At 41.3% G+C, this 17,878-nt stretch overlaps 1 protein-coding gene across 1 annotated transcript in view; it reads right to left on the bottom strand.

The window, feature by feature from the left end:
* LOC146329694 (protein sidekick-1-like) overlaps positions 1-17,878 on the bottom strand; it is a 334,563-nt gene that overhangs the window by 215,156 nt on the left and 101,529 nt on the right. The window contains exon 2 of the mRNA XM_084714965.1: positions 1,305-1,461. Coding sequence (XP_084571091.1) covers positions 1,305-1,461 — 157 coding nt within the window. The remainder of the gene's footprint in view (positions 1-1,304; positions 1,462-17,878) is intronic.

Here is a 17,878-nt window from a genome sequence, read left to right on the forward strand (position 1 = left end):
TGCAGTAGCCTTGTCAGCAGTGTTCCAAAGCAAATGCTGTGTCTGTCTTTTTTTGGAAGTCTTACTTGTCTAGTGATGATTTTATTATAACTCACTGTGTGTAAAAAAGTGGCAGGCTACAGTAGCTAAACTGATGCTGAAGAAGAAAATGTAACTGAAGTTTCCATTAGTGTAAATCATTTTCACTTCAAAAGCTGCTCATCTGGATTCTTCATTGTTCAGTACATTAAACAATAGAAGAGGTAAATAAAAAATTATGCTATATTCTAAAGAAAAGGCATAGGAGGAGACAGTGCATGGTTCTGCATACGCCAGAATTTTTCTGAGCATGTGAAGATTGAAAGGACTGCAGTTATATACTGTAGTGCTTTTATCCGGATTTCTTTACAATGTGTCCAACATTTGCCCATTCACGCCCACACATAAATGCTCACACACCAATGGCAGCAAGCTACCATGCAAGGCATCAGCTTAACCATCAGGACCAGTTGGTGTTTTGCTCAAGAACACTTCAACATGAACAGGAGGAACCGGGGATCGAACCACCGACCCTTTGATTAGCGCACGATCTGCTATCTGCCTACATAACAGTAAACTAAGTCTTTAAATTCCAGATGGTCACATACACACATAAACACACACACACACACACACACACACACACACACACACACACACTCTCATAGTCATTGCACCCTGCCAATTCAGCACAGCTCTGGCCTCACCAAACTACACTAGCCAGAATGCTGAGAGCAGTCCTGAGCTACACAACGCCTCCTGGCTCGAACAGCGACTGCCTACAAAATGCTGGCTCAACCTCTCCCTCCCTCAGTTTGTATGAGTTCCCAAGATTCCCTCTATTTCTGAATGATGTGAAAAACAATTTTGTTTCACAGCTGCAGTTTTGCCGAGAGGGATTGCTTAGCTCTTACCAACCAACACACACAGGGACAGAGGGGCAGAGGAAGAGAAGAAGAGCTACAGAGAGAGAAGCAGAGAAAGAGGCTCAGACATATTGATTGGTTCTCCTCATCTTTGCCCAGACCATATACATATTTATAGTGCTAATGTAATTATTAATCTCACTTTGGCTTCACTGTCTAAATGCTCTGACCTTCTCTAAACACATTCTATCACTTATGGGCAGCTGTTTTTCCATGCTATACAGGTCTGACTGAGCACACAGACGACTCTCAAGAGGAAAGATGGAAACAGGGATAAAAGATAAACAGGCTGCCATGCATGTATATAAGAGGAGATCTGTGACAAAATGTCAGACATATAACCAGTCAGTGATGACTGACCTGTACTGTGGTGTCCAGTCGGTGATGTTGCTGTTGTTTAGAGTCCAGCGGTACTGCAGGGGCCAGCTGCCTCCAGCCAGGCAGGTCAGCACCAGTCTGTTTCCCTCCAACACCACCTGCTGCCGCAGTCCACCCCCTCGCAGGTAGGGAGCCACCTCTGACAGACAAACACAGAAAGGAAAATTTGTTATATTTGTTATTTGAAAAAGTCTGCATTAGTCATCCTTGAACAATGGAGCAAAATTTATCTGTGATGTTACCTGGAACAAAACACTGACATACCAATGTCCCTTGATTTTATTGTTTATAGTTTCGAACAGGAATCAGCATATTGTGTATTAATGTTGGCAGGAGCCATTTAGCAAATGTCAAAGCAGATAGAAAAACAAATTTCAGATTTAAAACATAAAACTGGCAGCAAAACAACACCAAAAAGAAATGTTACGTCTTCTGCTGTTGCATTTATTTTATTCATGCAATCATACTTCTTTCCTGCTCCTGCAGACAAAACTCTGACCTTTCACCTTTATCACTCTCTCATTTATACCATCATTAGTTAAGAGTAGCTGAAACAGAATGTGTGAGAGAGAAAGACAGAGTGTGTGTGGACTCATCTAACAAGATTTATCAGCACTTTCTCTGGAGATCACCCTCTCCACGTCTGAGGTCAGATCAAAACAATCCTCTTCCTGCACACTGCGGTGATAAAACCGACAGACTCGTACTGACATGTAAAGACTCCTCTCCAGAAATCTGTAGAGGGTCAAAAAAACAGCCTGTTTTGAACAAAGAGCATAGCTGTATTTGTTGTTTGCAATATGTGTTGAATGCTGATTCTCAGATGGATTTAATTACAGCAGTAATTACAACTGACTGTGCCAGGTGTGCCACGTTTGATACCGAACAGTATCATAAATTATGACATGTTTAAATTAGACCCAGCAATAAAGTTGTACTCTTAGGGGAAACACGTGTGTGGCATATGATGCATGTCAAAACACTCACGCCTATTGGTTCCTATGTCAGCCCTCACAGTAAAAGCATGTGCATGGCGACATGCACCACTGTGTCGCCATGTCCTATTTCCAAGCACTGTTGCGCATCAACGGTCCAGAAAAGCAGAAATTCTATCACATTTACTCCCTGGAACGACCGCAACTTGACTGCCTCTTCTGTCTGCACATAACAGCTGCTGTACTGCTGTCATCGCGTGAATTATACAAATGCCAGTGTATATTTCACTTTTTCATTCACCTTTTCATGAAGACAAAGGTCAAACTTCAGCTCCTAGTCATTTTAAACCAAAATGTGAAACAAGTGTAGAAATCCTATTTTCCAGATGTATGAAATTGATTGCTGTTAAATAATTGATTATTAAAAATATACATTCACACCATGGATTGTATAGTGGAAAGAGCTTCCAGGTCAAAAAAGTGAAGCCAACGCAGAAGCGCATTAAACCTGCTTCATTTCTAATGGCCATCAGGGGGCGACGTCTTCACTTGATTTATTACCTCAGTAAACAATTTCCTAATGAGTTTATGGTTGCAATCACTAGTTCTAAGTCTTCTTTTACACAGCACGATGTTCATTTTTTATGTTTTCATTTAGAATATAATCGGAGATAAAGTATGTGGGGTGGGGCTACTGCATATTTGACAGTTCATTTTCAGTGAGTCCAAATTAGCCCTCGACACCTGCTAAACAAATAGCACTATAGCAAATAGCATCAAATTATAAAACAGGGTTTGAAAGGAAAAGATGCTTCTGAACATTTTGATAGCAGCCCGAGTCTCTCTTATAAAAGACGTCTTCATCTGGTGAGAAACGAAATCAACATAACTCCTCCCTTTTTCAAATGTATTGTGAATACACATCACACTGACATTTACAGTAGACGTAAACACCAACAGCTGATGTGTGCATAGATGTGAGAGGGGGGTGAGGATCGCAAGAAAGTTTCAGAGCAATGGAGACACAGAGTATCCCTGTCACCATAGTAACTCCTACATTGCCTACCTGAGCAGCGCATCTGCATGGCTGAACCTCATGCTTTTCATTTTGGTACACATACCATGGATGTACTGTTTAGAAACAACTGTGAGCTGCCACACAGATTACGCCTTAGCAGCGCTACTCTGGCACAGCTGCAGCAACTTCATCTACAGATGGTTATCTTGCCTATTTTTTTCTATATGACACATGCAGTTCCCAGCAAAAGACAGTAAAAATCATTTGTTTATACATAGCTGCATTATACTAACAACATGACACCTTTCACTACAGTTTCAGTGTTCTTATCTGTAGAATATGTCCCAGACATGAAGAATTGGGTGAAAGGGCAGAAGCCAGGCACTAAACAGCAGTAGCTAATAAATCTACTAGGTTTGGAAGTTTCACATTGGTCGATATCGATAATTATTGATCTTAAAGGTTGTGACTAAGGACTGGTTTTTGTTCTCCCAGTGACTGAAACAGCTAAAGTGATAAAATGAGTTTACTGTATTATCCCTAAGCAGTATAGACAAAATAAAACATCACAATGTTTTTGCCCAAATACCTCAATATCGATATTATGATAACAGTGTAGGGATGGCTCTTGGTGCTTTTCAAATCCAATTAGATTTTTTGATAAATAAGCATATGTAATGTGGATATATTGACTAATGCATCCTTTAAAACAAGGTAAAGACCACACTTATGCCATATCACAATATAGCGATATCCATTCTGGTTTCATATTGGGAGACGATATAAAATTGATATAGTGCCCCACTCTATATAAGACCATCAATGATGATGCATTGTAGCGATGGAGAACTTAAATCCATGTACAGAACCTTTTACCGTAATCAACAGTGGGTCTTCACCTTCACATCACCTTACTTTTCTCTATCACTGTATGGTGCATTACACTTACAGTAAACATAGTGTACTGCTTGACTATCGGGCATGCAAGCATAGAGTTTGTACAATATTGTCCTGTACAGTAACTCACAGTAGAAAAACTGCATCTTGTGATAGGGCTGTTGAAATCACTCATCCTGCCTTGTGAGGAGGTGCATTTACTGAATAGCTGGGCTGCAGCAGCTGTTTAAACAATGCCATCCAGTCTTTAACTCTTGGCTCAGGTGGTCAGACCTGGCCCTCCACCACACAGCATAGAGGCATCAAGGCTAAAGAGTCTGTCCACAGCAACTAGTGCTGCGGCCTGGATCCACTAAACAAAAATCAGCATTTGGGCTTGGGGCGTACGGTGGGGGCAGGGTGAGGGGTAGGGGAGGGAGGTTGTAGACAATGAGATTTATTCAACCCATCAACTATTTACACACACATACACACACCAACAGGGTTATAGGGGGCAGACTTATCTGCTTGCTACAGTATGTATGGACAGGTCCATAACTCTAAGGCAGAGTTTTACATTCTCTCTCCTCTTTCCTGTCAACTCAATCTTCTCTCCTCCCCCTTGCCTTTTCAACTTTCTCTGTTCTGTCTTTCCTCTAGCCCTTTCACTCCATCTCTGTTTCTTTCCTTTTTCCTTATTCCCAGTGGATGTCTCAGGGCCACCCTTTTTTCTCCCCTTCTCACTGTTTCACCCTCTCCCGTCTCTCTTGTAGATTGATAGCTGCCTGCTCCCACACAAGAGGGAAGTGTTCCATCTCAGATAGATTTATAAGGGAGAGTGTGTGTGTTTGTGTGTGTGTGTAGGGGAAAGAGAGTGAAACGGTGTGTGTGAGTGTGCATGCAAGCATAAGGATTTATTTGGAATATTCCGTTTCTATAGACGATGGCTGGCAATGCAGACTCCAATGTCATACTGCTGACCAGCACTATAACTCACCGCTGCCTGCCTGCCTCAAGTGTGTGTGTGTGTGAGAGAGAGAGAGAGAGAGAGAGAGTGTGTGTGTGTGTGTGTGTGTGTGTGTGTGTGTGTGTGTGTGTGTGTGTGTGTGTGTGTGTGTGTGTGAGAGAGAGTGAAGGAGAGAGAGCAGCAGAGATGCAGCCTTAACAGCTTACCAAATATGACCCTCAATTAGAAAGGCTGGTGCACATATAGTACATCCTGCACTGTCCTCTCCACTTATCCATCACTTTCTTCATACTTCATACATTGTACAGCTGCATGTTACATACACCCCCATACTCCACTCCTCATTGCCCTTTAATCCTTCAGTCTATAGTACTTTAAAGAGTCCATTAGGAGCTACAGATAGAGATATAGAACTGCACATCTCAGAAGAACAAGGTCAGCTAACAGCATGTTTCACTCACTGATGTTGCCCGTCTCTCTGTCTTCCTCTCGCTCTGTCTCTCTGTCACTCAATGTCAACACATCACTCTCTCTGCCTCACAGTGTTCCCCCTTACGAACCTGTCTTTCTTTCTCACAAGCTGTACTACCCAAGCACCTGTCTGTCTATCACAACCGCCTCCCCCTCTCTCCTCTTGTTGCCCCTCGGCCCATCTTCGTCAAAGTGCGTGACAGCTCAAGGTCTCTGCTTTTTGTCTCTTCGAGAGGAATGTTACCTAACAGAGAGATTGGCCTCCAAATGTGACAGGAGAGTCAAGAGGTACACATGCATGTAAGCGCAAGCAAACACACACACTCTGATCCTGATGCAACATGTGCGCGTCTCTCCCCTCTCGGGCCAGTTCTCATGAAGCTGCTTAGGCAGATTCTGGGGAGGAATTCAATTTGCCGGGGAGATGAGCTCTGTGATAGAGTGGAGAGGGAGGAGAGGAGGATGAAAGGACAGGAGGAGAAGGGGAGCAGGGTCGCTGCTCCAGGGCTGATAGTCCACTACGATCCCGCCCTCTCTCTCCTCTCTGTCTCTCTGCTCTTTTGCGATGGGGGTATGTGTGGTAGAAATTAGGACCTAGATGACTCGTCCTTTACAAATGGGCCAGCAATGATCATTATTCTTACACTGTGCTGCATTAAACATCCCAAAATTAATCCTGAATTTTACTGCAACAGCTGTGGTGAGATGTGAGATTTTCCCTGACTCTACATGAGGTCAAGGTAGGACTGCCGCAATAACCACAATTTTGAAATGAAGCACTATTGACAAGCTAACTGAAGAGCATGGCAAGCAACTACAACAACTGCAATGTTCACAGAGATAGAGCCACAGACCACTAAGGAACTAAATTTGGTGACCCAAATGTAAACTTATGTAAGAACAATAAAGAAAAGGCAATCTAACACAACTTAACACTGCCTTCCTTAATAGTGACAATTGTGCTGTCCACTTTTCCCATGACTGTCTTTCCTGAAGGCACTGTTTCCAATGAAAACTGAGCTAGACTTCTCGGCTAGCTGAGGACACTGCAACACTCTGTTGGCAACAACTCATAGTATGGGGGTAAAACTTGGTGGTCACCGGGGACCACTTACATGGAATATTTGGGGGCTACAGAGTACCTTTTTTTGGCCACAGGCCATAGGACCATGGTTAATGTTGATCCTTGTTTTTTTCCTGAGGCCCTACCTCTCTTGTTTTACACTTCAACACATGTTGAATGAGTGAATCAATGCTTCAAAAAATGAATGCATAATACAAGGGCAGTAACGGTTCAAGCTCAATGATAGATAGCTACCAGCTGTCTGAGGTCTGACTTTAAACTTGGAAGTTGCAAGTTTTGCCATGTTTTACGTTGTTTTAGTGTTTATTTTGTAGGTTTACATGCTGTCAGTATTAGCATGTTGGGCAACTAACGTGGCTACTACCACAGACTGGGGCAACTTGGTACTAGTGTTGTAATATTGAGGGACCATCAAGAGAAACGCTGTGAACACTGAGCCTCATTTGAAAGCAACTAAATAATAAGAATGGTAGGTTTGATCCCAGTAACTGTATTTAATGTTGCTTTTTTTGAAAGTTTATACTACAGGGCTGATTTACATTAGCTTTGTTGTTGTATGGAGGCCAGTCGGATCTGCTCTGTGATCCTCCCAAGTGTGTGTGTTATCGTTGTATGTGAAATATACTTAATAGACATGTCCTGAGGGTAACTATATAGCTTCATGTCAAAAATAAATGGTCAAACTCATGCATTCTTTGATTAGCACTCAGCAGCTATCTTGCTCAGACCTTAAAGTTGCCCACTGAGCAGAGAGGTGAAGTTAATTTGCGTATCACACCCAGTCAGGCAAGCAGGTCAGAAATCTACTTGTTCAGCATCAGTTTTCTTTTGCTGCTGTACAAAATGTTTTTTTAAGCAGTTATCAAATAACAACTAAAGTTAGGCTAACCATTTAATCTAAGGCTGCAATGTCTATAAAATGTGAGAAAATAGTGAATATGTCCATCCCAGTCCATCCCAAGTCCAAGGTGTCTAAATGTCTTGTTTTGTCAGTCTAAAGGGTTAGGGTTAGTATATTTTTTATCATATTTAATATGATTATAATTACAGAAAAGCATGAAATCTCCATATTTGAGAGTCTGAAAACAGACTTGCCATTTTAAATTACATTTTTTTGCCATTTTAAAAATTACTTTAAACATTAATTGAACAGCGTTAATTGAGTTAATAGTTACACTTTTTGTAAGTTAGTTGCTAGATTTACTACCCCCACATGGTGTTTTACTTGCTTTTGGTAAGTGGGCAATCCTTTTTGTTGAGCCCTGCAAAATGAAGTAATTTGCAAAAACAAACAAAAGATTGGAGCTTCGACCTCATACCATGTCATAAGGGTAGTGTAAGTACTCAATTCTTAGATGCGTCATGAAAAAATCCTCGAAAATAATTCTTTATATGTTAGTTGACGATGTGATGTTGGGAAAGCAAAAAAAGTGGAACTCAGCTGCGAGGGCAGTGTAGCACCCTGACAGTCTACAGCATGCACATGGAGAAGCAATTAGGTATAACAAACGAGAGGGGCTGAGTGACACACACTGCAGCATTAAATGGGTTAAACCACCACTGTGGTGAAGAAAACCACTCTCTGCTCAGTCTGTTTCACCTCAGAAATCCTGTGCCCACTCTGCGTCTTAGATAGCAATGGCTTTCCCCAGAGAGGCTGCTCTCACAGCACAACAACAGCACAGCGGAGCATTTTGTTATTCCCATGCAGACTACTCCATTCAAACTGATTAATTAATTAATTAAAATAAAAAGCCTGTGGACCATTTAATTGCAAGTTATGTCTCATATTGTATTTCAGAGGAACTGAACCAAAGGTTACAAATTGTGCCCCCTTTTCTATTAATAATCAAGAATAAATTCTGAATCAAATCTGACAAAGAGGTTCCCACCCCTAAATATAAAGTGTATCATGTTTACTTCTAAACTAGGCTACTTCTTGAGTTGAGCAGCTGAAGATAGATACAATTTGACCGGCACCCCCTGGCCTAAAAGCTTAAAATTTTGATGCATCAAGATGCATTAATAATGGTTTTATGATGGCATCGCAGCCCTTTCAGTCAGCATCGAATTGAATAGTGAGGTACCAAGAGATTTCCACCCCTATCATGCCATATTGAACCAACCTAAATAACCACAGGGGAAAATTCCGTCACTGTGACACCCCTAGGTCAAGGTGAGTGAGTAAAGGTATAGATTTTTTTATGTTGGAAGTTTGAAATTGCTGGTTTTGGCTGAGATGGTCAAAAAAAAACCTTAGGTGGTCCCGGTTTGCATTCAGATATGCAGAGGAAACCCTGTGGTGTAAATGCATTTCAGAGCACTGATATAAGAGAGTGAGAGGGCAGGGATGAAACTTAAGTTGAGCTGAGGTTCTCATTCTAGCAGTGCCTGCTTAATTATGAGTGTGTATGTCTGTGTCTGTGTGTACTGTGTGGGTGCGTATATGTGTGTCAGGTCAGAATTAGGGTCACTCACTCCAGAAAAATCACTTTATCTTCATAGAGCTGAACCCCTACTGTGAGACAGGGCTGGCAGAACTGGCTATAGTCTATGAATACTGATTTACTGATAGCATGTCTCTCTCTCTCTGTCTAACTCACACACAGACACACACACTCACTCTTCACTATGCCATTTTGACGCATGAGGTTGAAGGGGACAAAATAACTAAATCACTCTTTTATTACAAGTAATTTTTCTATGAATAAGCGGCCAAAAGTTGCATAGCTAAGCAGTTTTTTTTTTCACGGTAAAAGCAGTCTATTTGATTATGGGGTGCAAATGAGTTCTATTCCGTTTTAATCTAATAAGTCTGCCGGCGCTTGTTTCAACAGGCATTTAAAAACACTTAATTGGACTGACAGTGTGTGAGGCGAGAGGAAGAATTATGAGTTGAGTTTTTTGGCGTGTTGCTACCAGTCAGAAAAAGAGGGTCGGAAAAAGGCTAATTAATTGAACAATATAAAGTGGAGGGGCTGAGAAATGAGATTTTATTCCCCCCATCGAATAGTTCAGACAAGTCAGGTGGAAACATATTATGAATGTATCAGCATTTTGCACCTAAAATTGTTAAAACCTGTCACTGAAGCTGTTGATGAATACTTACTGTATAAAGCTGGGAGCTTACTGCTATCTAAAAAGACTAAACACCCCACATTATGACACATATGATGACTATTTTCATCCAAATACAGTTTTTTTTACTCCTGACAGTCAGCAAGCGGCACATATGGCACTACTGAGCACATACAGAAATAAACACACTGGATGAGGAAACCCCAAAATCAATTGGGAGTACAAATTTCAAGGTTTATATAAAAACAGATTCCTGTATGAGAACAGAAACAGACATCCATTAATAACAGTTTGGGCCCCATCTTACACCTGAGGCAAAGCCATTGTGCTGGTAGTGTAGGTGGCTTTGCTATTTTACACGAGCACAGTTGCCATTTTTGCCACATCTGCAAGATAGCAAATTAACTTGCAGCTAATCTGTGCGGCCGTAGGCTGGAGACCTAAAATTAAGGGAAAACAAAAGGCACATTTGCTATTTTGTGCCCGGCCTTTCACATACGTTTACATAATCAGAAAACACCTTCATTTATGTTAAGTCCTTAATTAAGTACCCTTTGAACAAATTTTCTATCAGCAATAAAGTCTAAATATTGAAGTTGAGAGTGTACGGGGTGTGTCTCGTGCTTGGCTGACGTATCTCCACACGTCTCCACAACCACAAAACACCATTCATTAATGTTGAATAGCGTGCACGCACGTGTGTGTGTGTGTGTGTGTGTTAAATGATTCTAACTAATAAGGCATCAGGAATTATTATTATAATTATAAAGTCCAGTAAATCTCACTAGACCTGCAAAGTGCACACAGGATGGGATCACAGCTGTCAGATCGTCTTTAACAGATCAGTCACATGACAGCTGGAGCAGCTGTGGTGTTTGTATCTACATGTTTATTGGGATCCAGAAAAACGAAGATCAAACACTTATCATCTATAACACACAACATGAACAAGACGTTGTATCTGACCACAAGACCAGTCTGACCCGTCAAGTATGTGTTCTTCTGTCAGAGCCTGATGCCTGGTGGATAACCTGTGCACCTCGACCCATCTGAACACCCACCTGAGTCAGATGGTGATAAGAGCAAACTTTCTGATTCTGGTGTATTGTATGCTCAGCCTAAACTCACCTGTGAATTAATCAAAGTACTTGGGCACAGCTGATAGATGTATCCTGCTGTGCGCTGCCAGCACAAGAGGTGGGACAGGACAGGACACCCCTATGCCCCTGGTGCAAGCGGTCAAAAGTGGCTTTGGATACACTTTGAATAAATTAAATCCATTGCACCTTGCACTTGTGCTTTGTCTTGCTAATTGATGCTGAAATTTGCATGGACAAGACAAACAAAGGAAAATGCTAAATTTGTGTGAAAAAGTTGAATGAGAGCACCAAGAACCACAACTCTGCAGGGAGAGCTGTAGGTGAGTGAACTCCTCGAGAGTGAGGTGAATTTCAGGTGAGCTGTGACTCTGTACTGAAAGCTGATGAACTGAATAATATAATTCTCTCTTGGCACATTGCACTGATTTTCATTTTTTGTTTTTTTAAATAATTTCTTCTCCTAAGTGATGTTGACAGTCCCACCTTTAGTTGTAAATGTCAAACATGTTTAAAACAACCTTAAAGGGATAGTTCAGCTTATTTGAAATGGGACTGCATGAGGCACTTATCTATAGTTAAGTGTATCACCTACAGTAGATGGCGGTTGGCACGACCCCAGTTAGACACATATCACACTATGTTTTTACCATGTTACTTTCCCGTCAGTCATTTCTTTCACACTTGAAACCATCATTTTTAAGCCAAATGTTGTTCTCTCTTGTTCAACCAGACTCCACTGGTGAAATCAGTAATTTTACTATGCACAACATGAGAGTTGCTTGAGAGTCTACCACTGCCTCCAGCAGTTAATTACTGACACAACACACAAATAACACATAACGCATAGCACAAATAAACATAGATCGAGGCAGCAGTTGATCAGCAGCTCCTGTGTTATGCAAGGTGAAATTAATGAACTTACAAAGAGAGTAGGGTGAAGGGAGAGACAGCTATTATTTCGCTTATATAATGATGCTTTCCTGTTGGAAAAGGCTGTCTGACAGCAAGGTAAAGAAGTGAAAATATTCTAAATACAGTGAACCCTTAAACTAATATTGATTTTTTTAGTTGGACCCTATAAAGTGGCTAAAATTCATTTTGTTGCTGACCCTATTCACAGCAGTACACTGCTTAGCTTCCACACTGGTACTCCCTCTGCTTTCTCCACCTGGTGGCATGTCGACTGCCATCTACTGTAGGTAATACACCAACTAAGGATAAGTACCTTATGCAACCTACTTCAAATGAGCTGAACCATCCTTTCAATAAGAACAACACACAACAACTGGATCAAAAAACAAATGATTCAACTCAGTAAACACCACACTTTCTTCTGAATGTGAACACCAGTCTGGTCCAGACTTGAATGGATCCAGTCTGTCCTTGTCATTTCAGCTGTTAGTGCGCTCTAACTGAAGGAATCTACAGACCAAAGAAGATGACACTAAAGCACAAAACACCTGCTGCCTTTGATGATGATGAAATCAAAGCGGCTGTGACAATAACCCAGTAGTCTGCCTGCAGCTGACCCACTGATCCTAATAGGCCACAGCTTAACTGTAATATAGTGAGTACACGAGGAACTGAACTAGAAAGTAGCCATGGACTGGAAGTACTATTTGTGGAAAGAAAACAGCAGAAAAGCCTCCACGAGAGAACAAACTGCTTCCTCTGCATCATCCATTGTTAGATGGAGCAGGATGGAGGGTGTGGCAGACAGGATGTGAGGGCAAAACTTTGATCAGGAGTTAAATTCTGGGCTTTTCAAGTCGGCAGCTGTTTTAATTGACTACTGAATGTCAGCCTCCATATGAGAACAAAGCATCTCTCACTGAAGACGGGATAACATCCTCCCTAACCTCTCTTCCTGCTCAGACAACCAATCACAGCTCCCTCCTCCGAGCTCCTTCCTTGCCTGCTCCAATCATGGGTTCCACAGGCCATGACTGACAGCTGTCTGTGAGGAGGTGACAGATGACTGACTGATCCTGACATGCTGATTGGCACATGTCAGACCAGGAGACATGTTGCCTACACCATCTCACATGCAGACACACACTCAAGCGCACACAAGTACATACAAAGCTGAGGCGAACAGTCCAGGCTTGAATAGTTCAAAGGCAACGTGCTTGACTTTGCTTGCGAGTGTGTTTGCTTCTTCATGTCAAAGGCAGTGGTATAAAGTACCAAGAGTTGTGGAAGGTTCTTAAACAACCTCTACAACAAAACGTTGTCAAGGAGAAACATATTTGGAAAGCAGGCTGCAGCTCAAGCAACTCTCTGGATTCACATTAACATTCTGTTGTGCTCGACGCAGGTATAGTAGCAGGTGAAAGGAAACAACTCTGTACAATTAATACTTAATTACATTGACTTTGGCCATTTGCCAGTTTGGCCAGTGTGTAATTCTCTTTGGAGATTAGCATAAGCAAGATGTTAACCAAAACTGTGACTGAGCAGTCATTTTAAAATGTCAATTTATTGCTTTCTCCAGGATTTAATAATGTCAGTGTAACTGTGTGTGAATATATCTGTGTGTGTATACGTATGTGTGTGCAGGGCATCTAGTTAAAATGTCAGTTAATATGTTGTACTTAAATGGAACAAGACTTTTTATGTGCAATAAACTACAAAACAGAACACTGTGTCATTGTGTGTGCGTGTTTGTGCGTGTGTCAGTCTTGCATGCCCTAAAGAGTTATGTTGTGGATGCATAGGCCATGTTCGCTTTGACAAGATTTTAGACTGTAATTAGTTAAAGTCACATTTTATATTTGTTCAGTTTTAGTCAAGATTTAGTCAGTGGAACTCATATTTAATTTAAGATTAAAAAGATCTTCCATTAGTATTTAGTATTCCAATGAGAAGTAAGCACATGTTGAAGTGTGTTTGGTCATCCAAGCTGAGAACGTGTTACTGACACATTCATATGCATAAGTCATTACTGATATGTCATTATTAGTTCAGATACTGACAGTGTTTATTACCTGAAATCAGACTTTTTAGATGTTACTGAGGTCTTCTGCTTAATTCAATGTCATGTTTCATTCAACTGAATTCTGATTTAAGAAATCAGCAGTATAAAATGTGTAAAGGGCATCATTAAGGCATTACTACATGGAGCTAAAATTAATACTGAATTATGTTGAATGTTTGCTGAACGAGTTACTGTCTGTTTATGAGTCACTAAAAATCAATACATTCATTATTTTTTAGAAGGAGAACAGCTCTGCTCTGTTAAATTTAACAGTATGTTAATGGAGCAAGTTAACGCACCTTGAATCCACGCAGAACGTTGAGCTGACTCTACAGTAACATTTTTAATCTTAAAAGGGAATTGACAAACATGTTTTCAAATCAACCAACTTACGTAACTGATATTCACCTCGGCAGACAGCGTGGGACAGTGTGTTTTCAGGTGTCTTTTCACATTGGTTGTATTTTCCTGCACATCTTTAATCCACAAGGTGCTCCATCCTCATTAAGAACAATGCTCTGTCAGTCTGTCTTTTAGTGAGAATTTAACAGAAAAGTATCCACAGGTCGTCTCTCCTTTCTTTTCTTTTTCTTCACACCTGTCAGTCGATGGCGGTGAAGATGAGACATGCACTTTTAAAGCTGGCTAGATTTACGGTAAGTGCTTTGAGATGGCTGATTACTGTGATCTAACTTAGCCTGTCCACCCGAACAGAGCAATCTACTTTGTCTTGTCTTTACTTGTCAGGACATAATGAAGAGATTTCACTGTAATTTCTGTTGTCAGTATTTTCTTTTTTTTCATTTATGTTGTTGATGTCACAATTTAGTCATGAAATAACGGGACATCAACAAATACTGCATCAACTTCTACGCTGACAAGATTAACACAGTGTCTGGGGTCACAGGAGTCCAGGTGGGGATGAGGGAGGTAAAGGAAGTAATAAATGGGGCAGAAGGGCTATAGCAGACGAGTAGGTGATGGAGGGGTAATGTTGGGGGTGGTGGAGGGAGATCCGAGGCGGGGGGTTCTGGGTAATCAGGTGGAAGAGACTGTGATCAGTGACATTTAAGAGGTGGGCCACACTGCAGGGCACATCTGCTAGGACACACACACAGAAACACACACACAAACAACTGTCAGCTCGTATCTCCTGATGAGCAGACAGGCGGACAGGAGGAGAGAGGAGGTGAATGGGAGAACAGGGAGGGAGTGAAATAAATACCTCCCGCTGAGGCAGCAGCATCCTCTCCTTCTGAAGAAAGTTGTGTACACATGCGACTGTGAAAACACCTCGACACTTTTGAATGACACACACAAACACACACAGACAATAATTATTCCTCTGTTTTATTTTCTTTTTATCCCCCAGGCTCCCCCTCCCTCTGCCTCTTCCTGAGTATTTTACATCCCCTCATTAAAACAAAAGTCTCTCTGCAGGTAGAAAACAAACTTTATCAATCAGTCGGTGTTGAGTATGTGGACAGATCTGAAAAAGGACAACAGAAGAGCACAGTGTGGCGTGGTGTGCGTGCCACGTCTCTGTACCACCATGTAACTGTGGTTGGGGGCATTACCAGTTTGTGCCTGAACCTGTCGTACGCGATCACTACACCACCTTCACATTACAGCCACTAGGCTTCACACACACACACACACACACACACACACACACACACACACACACACTCGACCCAGATCCACACTGATACTGAGAGACTTCACAGACACGACTGCATTCAGTCATGTGATAATCTGACAACATGACTTCAGGCTCCATCTCACTCATCACACATACATGTACACACACACACACACACACACACACACACACACACATACACACACACACACACACACACTCAAACCTTTACATACAGAGGACTGAGAAAGAAATGTGTGGTTTTCTAATGTCTATGTGGACCTGAGGCAGTGGACCCTCAGAGAACGTAAACTACAGCATCAATTAATCTTTCTGTCAGCTCATCTCTTCTCTGGCTTTCATACTTTCTGCCAGCCAGTGATTTTAACTGTCCTACTGTTTTATTATCTCTATCTCCTCTCACCTCCCAGCCCTCAGCAGAGGATCTCAGATTTAAATAGGGATGCACCATAGAGTGTTTACACCTACATCACTGTTTAGTTAGTAATTCAGAAGCAACAGAATGAACAACAGAATAAGTTAAGCCAAATTTAGAAATTTAGAATGTCTAAACCATGCAAAAAGAGTAGGAAATCATGTGGAAGTGATCAAAAATCACAGAGAGGGACTTTGTATGCAGGAAAGAGCACAATATTTTGAATAACTAGGGTTAATAGGTACAAGGTTCAAGCTGGCTCCATCTTGGAATGACAACCCAACGATTTTGCCTTCTATTTCCCATCCAAACATAGTGAATTAATTTGTTTGCCAAGTTCATACACAGCTAAAGACCTTAATTGTTACAAAGGTTTGGAAACCTACAGCCAGATGTATGTAACAATGGGTGAAAGAGACAATATCATCTCATCAGGGTCTTGTATTGTGAAAGCCAAGGTAGGCAAAACTACTTTTGGGATATTAAGTCCTCTAATCATCCTCTAGTACAACTTTTTGGGGATCAAAATGTCATAAACATATGAACAATTTAAACAATTTTCAAATATTAAAACCATCAATTTTCAACCAATTTCTTAATTATGTCAACTGATGAGAGACTAGTTTTTACTCTTACAGATTACATTTGGTTGACCAAACTATTGACCAACTATTTCTAGCAAGAAAAATCAGTATCGGCCGGAAATATGACAGGCTGATAATATGACGTTCTAATCATGTGCAACAGTATGTCTGGGATGTGGAGTCTTTTTGAAGTGTCCAAAATAGATAACAAAGTTACTATTTGCAATGATTGCTCAGTGTCAAACATGCAAGGAGAAGCACTTCACATTTAATGGCCCATCTTAAGAGCTGCCATCCCGATCATTCCACGAATTTGTGAGGAACAAAAAGAAATTGGCACCAGCAAAAACAACCTGTGAGCAGTAATATCCTTATTTTTCCCAGTGAAAGTTTACATTTTGAAAAGCCTTGTATTTTATGTCTGCATCTGCCAGGAGAGACCTGCTGTTCTCTGCAATTAGTTGTAAAAAAAAAAAAAAAGTGCATTTATTGGTATCGGCCAAAATGAGTTGAAAAATATCGGCATATTGACAAAAATCCAACATGTATCCCTAAATCTGGGAGCTAGTTAGGAGCTCGTTTTCTTTTCCCTTTCCTGTTTTGCTAAATTTTTGCCTGCTTGTCCTTTACCAAAGGGCAGGTGCTTTCTTTTGTGTGTGTACGTGTGGTGCATGTGCCTGGGAACCCTCCACACACCTGTCTGTGCTAGCCATCATCCCCTCTGACAGCTGCCACTGTCCTGACCTTGGGCATTGTGGGCTACGTGGTTTTGAAGTGATTGACGAATCGTATCCTTTCATTCATTATTGAAAGAGGAGATCAAAACCGCGGCACCTGGGATATCGCCGTAACAGCCCGGCAGACCAGACAGAGGTAAAGAGGGGAGGGAGCAGGAGGAGGACGTGGGAGAAGGAGAAGGTCATCTGAGCAAAGAATTGCAGGTGAGAAGTAAGGGTGAGGGAGGGGAAACACACAGGGAGCAGGAGGGTGAGCATCCTAAACAGCAGCATCACTCTTTTTTGTTTCACTCTACACTTTTTATCTTATTCTAACATTAGTTCAGAGAGTCCTGAGGCTCATTCTGTGTCAAGTCCTCTGTTCAAAAAAGGCTTTAAAGATCTTAACATAACAGACAAGAGAGAGTAATAAGTAGAAAAGGTGAATATAGCTTTCTCCACTTAATAATCTATTCCATCTAATCTATTTACAGGTATTAAGAATAGGAATTACACTTTTATAAAAACTGATTAACTTAGTCATTCACATTCACACCAAGATCGCACAAGAGAGTCACTGATGTCACATGTGAGTGGTTCAGTCCACGTCACCTGAAGCAGAGACATCATATTCTGAAGGCGTCTCACCTCTGGGGCACTGTGAACAGGCAG

Source organism: Lutjanus erythropterus, chromosome 3 (genome assembly GCF_056507025.1).
Source record: "Lutjanus erythropterus isolate fLutEry1 chromosome 3, fLutEry1.hap2, whole genome shotgun sequence".
In the NCBI taxonomy this organism is placed as follows: Eukaryota; Metazoa; Chordata; class Actinopteri; order Lutjaniformes; family Lutjanidae; genus Lutjanus; species Lutjanus erythropterus.